The sequence below is a fragment of the Salvia hispanica genome, chromosome 2, assembly GCF_029641045.1.
Source record: "Salvia hispanica isolate PSC_SH4W2 chromosome 2, Shi_PSC_v1, whole genome shotgun sequence".
NCBI lineage: Eukaryota > Viridiplantae > Streptophyta > Magnoliopsida > Lamiales > Lamiaceae > Salvia > Salvia hispanica.
The window spans coordinates 16,123,754-16,132,604 of NC_142693.1; the positions used below are offsets into that span (position 1 = coordinate 16,123,754).

The 8,851-nt window shown below is 35.7% G+C and overlaps 2 protein-coding genes across 2 annotated transcripts; one reads left to right on the forward strand and one right to left on the reverse strand.

The window, feature by feature from the left end:
- The first annotated feature begins 287 nt into the window (after positions 1-287).
- LOC125202757 (uncharacterized) lies at positions 288-2,297 on the forward strand. Its single transcript, XM_048101206.2, has 7 exons — positions 288-363; positions 479-630; positions 720-850; positions 927-1,138; positions 1,383-1,589; positions 1,676-1,756; positions 1,829-2,297. The coding sequence occupies exons 1-7, from the start codon at positions 314-316 to the stop codon at positions 2,064-2,066; spliced, it is 1,071 nt and encodes a 356-aa protein (XP_047957163.2). The 5' UTR covers positions 288-313; the 3' UTR covers positions 2,067-2,297.
- Positions 2,298-2,482: 185 nt separating this feature from the next.
- On the reverse strand, positions 2,483-7,830 carry ERA1 (Prenyltransferase family protein). Its single transcript, XM_048101311.2, has 14 exons — positions 7,662-7,830; positions 7,443-7,529; positions 7,039-7,144; positions 6,421-6,456; positions 6,175-6,257; positions 6,045-6,098; positions 5,724-5,775; positions 5,103-5,167; positions 4,396-4,452; positions 4,203-4,275; positions 3,716-3,802; positions 3,424-3,601; positions 3,134-3,258; positions 2,483-2,825 (listed from the first exon to the last, which is right to left on the reverse strand). The coding sequence occupies exons 1-14, from the start codon at positions 7,781-7,783 to the stop codon at positions 2,592-2,594; spliced, it is 1,359 nt and encodes a 452-aa protein (XP_047957268.1). The 5' UTR covers positions 7,784-7,830; the 3' UTR covers positions 2,483-2,591.
- Positions 7,831-8,851: the final 1,021 nt, after the last annotated feature.

Here is an 8,851-nt window from a genome sequence, read left to right on the forward strand (position 1 = left end):
TGTCTTGCTCGTTGTTTCACTCGTCTGGCATTATGGCTCGAACCTCAGCTTTGCCCCTGTTTATCTTAAAACAACTGCCTGCTGCTTCAGTTCAACTTGACAAGTTCCATGCGCAAAGAGAGATGCCTGCATAAAATATTCTTGAAGCTAAAATATGTGGGCCCACAAAGCATTTGGATTGCCACGAATGTTTATTTCTAAAATTGCAGCTGAATTATGCAGAAAATCATGATGTGACCAATCAAGGTGACGAATCTTTCAAAAAAATAAATTAAAATAAAATAAATCGGCCATCAAATATAAATAGCTGTGCATGATCTTCACCAAGTGCAAGCAACCCCAAACCTCTTTCATGGACAACAGGTACAATGCTTATATTAGTATAGGCTTGTGGTTTCATGCATGGTTTGAAATTTAAATATATTTATATATATTAGTATGTATGGTGTAATATAATCTCAATTTGAATTATTGTCAGGAACAAATGTGCAGCCTGCTACAGGCAGTTCAACAAGATGGAGCATCTTGTTGAACACATGAGGATTTCATTCCACTCGAATCACGAACCGATATGCGCAATCTGCCACAAGCATTGCCGCTCCTTCGAATCTCTCCGAGAGCATCTCATAGGTATGTTTCAAACTAACTATACTATAGTGTTTTAATTAATTCATTCATTCATTCATTTCCAAGTTATAAAATGGAATTTTATGGAGCAGGACCTCTGCCTAAAGCGGAATGCGAGAGGATATTCAAGGACCGGGGATGCGATGTTTGTCTTAATATTTTCAGCAGCCGGCATGCTCTTCATCACCACAGAGACAAATGTCACTTCTCCCGCGGAAGCAATGTAACTATTAACTTTAGTCTGTTAATTTAGTTAGTATTATTCTTACATCCTCTAAATTTTCGTGTTCGAATATTAGGGTATCCTGTACAGAATGGCAAACTTGGGAATTCAAGACGAGTTGAGGATGGACAACGCCAGAGGCAAAGTGGTGTCCATGGCTTGCAAAATGGTGGGAGGAGGGAGCGATGGCTCCTTGGACCTTTGCGCCCGTGTCTGCCTTATTGATGAACATCAAAACCTTATATTTCACACCTATGTCAAGCCTAACCTTCCTGTCACTAATTACAGGTACAAAACGGTTCTCAGATACATTAATATCAGTTGGCATCACAAAACATATCAGTTCATGTTCTCAGATACATTAATATCAGTTGGCATCACAAAACATATCAGTTCATGTGAACTGATATGTTTTGTGATGCCAACTGATATTTATGTACTTGCAAACTTATGTAGCTATGTGTTGTGACTTTAAGAAAATTTCTGAAATGAGCCAACTCCTATACTCATATATAATAAATATGGTTTGTAGGTACGAGACGACAGGCATAAGGCCAGAGTATTTGAGGGATGCGACCCCAGTGAGGCAAGTTGGGAGGAAGATTCAGGACTACTTATGCAATGGGGAGCCAATATGGCAAATAAGGTCTAGAAGTGGAAAAGCTCGGATTCTTGTAGGCCATGGCCTTGAGCACGATTTGAAATGCTTGGAGGTTGAATATCCTGAATTGCTCATCAGGCAAGCCTAATCAAAACATTATTTCAATTAGAGAGATCTCAAGTAGTAGTTAATATGTGACATTGTGTTTTTGGCACCATATATAGGGATACTGCAAGATATCCGCCATTGATGAAGACGAGCAAGTTGAGCAACTCGTTGAAGTATTTGGCAAGAGCATATCTTGGGTAAGTGGATTTGATATATGACCATATATGGTGTTTACTCATATAGTTGAAGTTGTATTATTGAATGTGCAGATATGAGATTCAGAATGGGGTGCAAGATCCGTACGAGGACTGTGTTGCGACGATGAGGCTGTACAAAAGAATGAGATCACAAGATCATAGGGTGGAGAGTTATCCATTGGCTTCTGATCAACAGAACCGGAATAACTTTGCATCGTGGAGGCAAACCGAGCTAGAGAGAATGACCCCGGAAAGGATGTTGGAGATGTCTAGATCAGATTACTATTGTTGGTGCTTGGACTCCAAATGAAGTCCACATTCATTTGGTGCACAGCAAGAAATGTTCAACCATGTGCTATGATCTCTATTTATTTCCCTTTTTATGTAGTGGATTTATGTGTAGTATCAGAAGAAGCAAAAATGCCATTGCTATGAGCACTTAGATTGTTTCTATTTCAGTGATAAAAAAAATTTCCTGGAAATTTGAGAGTTTGTAGTGTTTTGAGGCATATATTTTGTTATAATGTGGTTGGTTTGAGCATTTTTTTATCTTCTATTGCCTTCTAATATGTCGTTCATTTATACATACATGGTTACAAACTATGTTTGTATATGACTCATGATATTATTTGTAAATATAAATTTAAACACAATAAATCATAATTGAACCAAACATAAAATTAACTTAAGGAATTGATTTTGGGGCACGATGGTGACAACAAAAGGTAAACAAGAGAATTCCAAATGTCAATTACTCAAGGGTGAGCCTCATTATAACTTAAAAGTGATTGTTACATAATACTTTTCATGATACAACTAAAAAAACTAGAAATTCCTAGGCTCTCGCGAAGAAGTTGTACGCTTCATAATATTTATCTAAAACTATGTTATGCAGAGGATGAACAGGTTCTACCAGATTGGAATAAGGCCCCATTACATCTCTAGACAGAGGTGGAGAATCTGAATCTCTTTTGTTGCAGTGTTGGCAGACGGAGAGTCCGCTGAGAACGTAGCACGTATGATAGTGATCTCTCCGCTTCCCCGGCTTGTCTCTGAAACCTGCCTCCTCCTGCACAACACATATTCATCATATTAAAAGACCCATTTCAGAGTAGTTTGTTTCTTGTTTCTTCTACCGGGTGCCATACATGAGGTCGTAAATATGATCAGAAATGGAGCCTCTCGTTGAAGTGTAGGGACGTAAAAATTAATACTGGTATAGGTTAAACATGAGGCCTTAAACTGGGAATGTGTTGCTTTCCCGTATGATGGTTGGTATTCAGCTAGGCCTATATTTTATTAACAGATTGTTTTCATATTTCAAGGCGTGTTGCTAACAAGGCAACTATCTCTACATAGTACAGGATCGAAGAATACCTGCGTGCAGAGAAGAATGTATTGCTGCAACGCCATGCTATTGAAAAGAGGTTTCATGCCTGTGGGCCTTTTGATAAAATCATAACCATTATTCAACCCCATTGCAGCAGAAGCACTGTGGCTTTCTGTATCAATAAGAATGAAGAGTGTCACAGACGAAAAGAGTAGGGGTTTAGCCAGTTAAAATCTCGATATATATATACAGAGAAAGAAATCCCTGCTGGACTACGAAAACAAGTCATATATGGAAATGAAACACAGAATTAGTCAGCATCCAAGCCTCTGAGTACCTCCTTTTGTGGGTTCAGAGATGTCTGCTGGCGAAGAAGACCCCTCTGATACTTCTCCATCATTGTCCGAAGACTCATTGCCACTTTCTGTACTGCAGTCGAGCTCAAAGGTATCTGGAAGGCCCAGTTGTTTATTTACCGTTACATGTAGTCTTTGAATTATTGCAGCCACAGCTCCCTGCTTAGATTACAATCAGTTACTGTATAATGTATACACCATTGCTTGCATATAGTTTATAATATAATGTTTAAATTTATTTGCATGGTTTAATTACTCTGAATCTTAGCTTACCTGCCAAAAAGAGTAGCATCCATCAACCAACTTATTTGTTCTGCCTTGAAACCCACCTTCTATTCCTTGCCTGAACACCACCCAGTTCTGAAATATGATTGGTAAAAATTCTTACTTGCACTTATAGCTAATAATTAGCCAAAAATAGTAAAGAAAACTCCAACGAGTTCTCAGGATCCAAGTCAAAGCTTCGCCTGTATTCACTCTTTTTTTTACTGTCTATTCTGTTATTTCCGTTCCTTTTCAAGGCTAATTTACTTAGTTACTTAGTACATTCCCTGTAAATGTTTAGCTCAAAATTCTTTTTATTTTCAAATATTTATATTTTATTTTTATATCTCGGGAAGGGGAGGGGGAGAAAACAAGAAGATGATGCAGATCAGACTTTCACACTGAAGATGATGCATTTAGATTATTTTAGTAAGTGTACAAATTCAGGAAAAACCAGGGTTTCTATGTCCATCCTAAATGAGATAAAGAAACTCACAAGCAATCCAGGCAAGTTCAAACGATCAGCCTCGTTGATCAATACCATTGCAGCCAAACCACAAAATGTATACCTGAAGGAGCATGATCAGAGCGAGAGAGCTTCCTTTATTAACAAGCATCCAAAAACAGAGCTTGCATATATAAACCTAGAATTGGATGAGTATGAATCAATTTTTGAGAAAGGAACTTACCCACCATGAGCTTCTGAGAAAGGTTCACCAGCTATACCACCTTCATAAGTCTGGCAACTATAAAAGGTAGCAACGTGCATATCTTCAGTAAATCTTCACATAAACAAATATTTGATGCAGTGTGTATTGTGTATGTGTGTGTTTGTGTTTGTGTTCGTGTTTGTGGGTGATATCAATGGAAAGATCCATCATGATATATTACAGATCTTGTCTCCATCAGTATCTTTTATTTAATTATCAGAATTTGCTTTGATTTTTGTTTTCCATTTGCTTTCCGAGATTAGTTTGAGTAGTCAGTATTTGATATGATTTTGATTTGTTTACTTGCTTATCTTTAAGCTGATTTCTTTCCTAGTCGCGAGATTTGTAGGAGTCCTATAAATAGCTTATCTTTGAAAGAGCTAGATACCTCAGAAAATGAAGTGTTTAGGACGGTATCAACTGTAGGCCTCTTTTGAGGATTATTAGGTCTCTTTGGGGGATTGTTCTTTGAGTTTTAATTCAAGTTTTCGTATTTTGTTTTCCTATGTTCTCATTATTTTTGTGTTGAACTGCCTTTACTCCATAACTGTGTATGTGAGTATTGTGAGTGTGCAGTGTGCAATCTTACATTCCAGAAAATATATAAACCAATGAACACATAACAACACTGCATGATGCATAAGGTGGCGGAACATATATTAAGTATACAAACAAGTAAAACGAACCTTACGATGTAGTCTCCTACATTTTGTATTAGCCTATCATCCAAAATGTTAAGAACACTGGCCACCTAAATAAAACAAGAAACAGAATATGAGAAAATGACTAAAACGGGTCAGAATTAAGCAATCAAGCCTTGGTGAAAAATGCTTAATGATATTCAACAATGTTATGCAACAGCAACAACAAATGGAATCCCAACTAGCCAATCAGCTAGGCATAGTTTGACTTGGATTTAAACCCCACAAGGTCAGACTAAATGAACTAAAGGACCCAATAAATATGCGAACCAGCTAAGCAACAAAGACAGAGATACCGTCAAAACTATGCTGGAAATGTTTTCTATTGAACTGTAAAGTAAAGACCTACTATTATATTACCACTAGATTATTAGTTCCTATCTCTGCTATATTGGTTACTTATACAGAACAAAATGTAAAATGCAAAGTTATATTTGCATCTCAGTCCGTGGAAAGTGAAAGGGTCACCACTAGTGAGGCCATCTAACAGCAAGAGTCAAATCACTAAGGACATAAAGGGCATCTCATAGCATTCTTAAAAAATTGTTCGAGTGATTGAGCATTTCATCGGTATTTATCAAGAGTATTTTCAAGTTTTCAACTTACAGATATTGCAGTGTAGCAAGCACGGACATCTACTTCTCCACCATCATGCATCCTGAGAGGAATTACTTTTAGACATACACAGAGACACAACACATAATGCTACGAAACGAATGAACTTTTGTACTCATAAACAGAGACATGACACATGATGTAGTGGCCAAGTAGGATACCCATGCATCTGACACTGGTCAGCAAATGTAACATACTGAAGCTCTATTGTAATGCTTGGATATGGAACTACAGTACTTAATATATAAATACACTCCTCTCCATTCAAAGAAACTACCATCAACAAGCACTCAGGGGAACACTGTGCAGTACCTGAAGCCACCACTTGCAACTTTCATTCGCAACAGAAAATCATACAGCTTTTCTCTGCAAATATAAAATGATTGTAATGTAAAAACAATAGACATAGTATACAACTAAGAGTCCAAAAAAAGGTTGGCACCTATTTATTGATGATAGAGAATTCTGACCCCCCACGGTAATAAGTGCATTAACTGCAGCATAAGTTGTTGCAAGATGAGGCATCTGACAGTAGTAGGAAAAAATCAATTAGTAACATGACAAGAATGGCAATAAGTTTAATTATAATCCTATCCTTAACCTGAGCTGCAAGTCTACCTGATTTTGGAAGATACTAGCCTATATTAATTCTTAAAATGGAAAAAACTCAAAACATAAGATATCCTACCTGACCTGGTCCACCACCATATCCACCATCTTGGTCCTGTATAAGACATTAGCCAAATCTGAATCAGAAAAGTTGGACAGGAGATCTAGAAAAATACTAATGGCAAAATTGATCACAGATGTTAAGGTTTACAACATGGAACAACCAGCTCCTATCTCTAAACACACAATTGAATACCTAGAGTAAAAAAATCACAATATTTTAAACATGCAGTGAAAGAATTGAGGAAATTCTGAGCTACTAGAATAGACTGGGGGAAAACATAACAGGGTCAAGAAAAAAGCCTACAAACTAAAAGCCCAAGCCACACATGGCATGCAAATTGTGATTCTTATCTCTGTCTGCAGTTCAAACTTTAATTGATAGGGAGCTTTTAGATTCTGGCAAGAGAAAAGTCATATTTTTATCTTCAAACTCTTTCAAATATAATCAAAATGCCCAACTTTCTGTCTCATTAGTTCAATAGCATTATCCTATTACATATTATGTCCGAAATAAGAGGGTTTCCAGAAGTAGAAAGTGAGTAAGTTGCTACTCCGAGCAATACAAGAAAAAGTTGCTACTCCGAGCAATATCGCTACGATCCTGAAAACAGTACTGAATCAAATCAAATCTAACCTGGCATCTGCTGAGAAAATCAATAAAGCCATTTTCCAATTTGTCGTCAACACAATCCCCCAACAAAGCAATGGATTGTATGATCCAATAGCAGAGCCAGGGTCGGCTAAATATCAAAAAATCAAAACATTAGCATACTATTCTTCAGAAAATAACAAATTCTTCAGAAATCAAAATCATAACTTTAGCGCGATTAACTTCATAGCAAAACTGATCAAATAGCATAACTATCTGTACAATCTACAATAAAACAATCATAATCACAATTTGTTGCCACAGGAGCTGCAGTTTTATATTTAAATCAAGCACTAATAACGTACACAAATGTAACACTAGAAACAATTAAAAAGGCAGGCATACAAAATTCGAAAATAACTGTACTGAAAGATGAAGAAAGAGCGTACTTAGCATCCAAAACACAAAAGTTACGGCCGAGCTGCTTCAGACTTTCAGTAAGATACTCAATGTGATTCTCGCGCAGAACCTCGAAACTACAAATCACGCGTCAACATACACACGAAATCAGATTGAATTTAAGTAAGGAACATCAGGTATTGATTTCAATCAATAATTTGAATTTAGGATACAGAAACCCTAGCTGTGAGGAATTGTGGGGAACTCACTTGATAGATTGAGCCTGGGGAGGAAGGTGATAGACAATATCGTAAAGTCGGAAACATTGACTCTGTACCATCCATTGATCTTCCTGTGATGTAGTTCCCTTCATCAAATTCTCCCTCGCCATCACAGTTGTGGCGGCGGTGCTCTGTTGCGGTGTTGATGCTGCAGTTTGATTTTGGCCGTTTTAAATAAATTATTTTAAAGGGAAATTGGTCTCTAAAATCATGAACTTTACCTAAAATTTGGTATTTCCCATAAACTTTGAAATTGGTATATAATATAACGAACTTTGCATTTTGTTTGGTATTTTCCAAACTCACTCAAATAAGATATTTTCATCAAAATTTTATTTAACGTAGGCAACCGTGATATGTTTTATAATATTTTGAACCACTTTTTAAGTTCATAACATGTAGGATAAAAAGTTACGTTGAAAATCACGTTGATTTAATTGTGTGAAGTATGATGAAAAAGCCTCGTAAGTTAGTCAAATATAGTAATAGACATGCCGTGGGAAATACCAAACAAAATGCAAAGTTCGTGATATTATATACCAATTTCAAAGTTCATGGGAAATACCAAATTTTAGACAAAGTTCATGATTTTAGAGACCAATTTTTCTATTTTAAATTATAAATAAGTCTAAATTGGAGAATATTTTATGCAATTTAATCAATTTTTAGTAAATTTTATAACTTTAAAAGGTAAGTAATAAATCATATGGGTCGCTCAATTGTTTTAGATTAAAGTAATATAAATTGAAGAAGGGAAATTATTCAATTTAGTTAAAATTTTTAGTAAATTCACAATTTTAATAAATACTTTCCATGTACTACTGTACTTGTTCCTGGTATATTTATGATCATTTAAAATTTTTAATTAAAGTATTCAAAAATTTTAAGATTATTTAACACTTGCAATAATAACAAATTAACAGAATTCGGATTTTAAAGAGAGAAGTTTATCAATATTTAGGCTGAAGTATGGTAGAATAGTGCAAAATGCAAGTAGTTTAATTTATATGTTTGAATATAAAATGTTATGGAAATATACAAATAAAATTTATAAAATCAGTAAAGTGTATCATGAGTGTTTTCTTTCATAAAAACTTTCTTTGTATGCGAATATATGGTTGCAAACTAAATCTTTAAATATTCATGACTTTAATTCCTTAGACAACAATATAACTAAA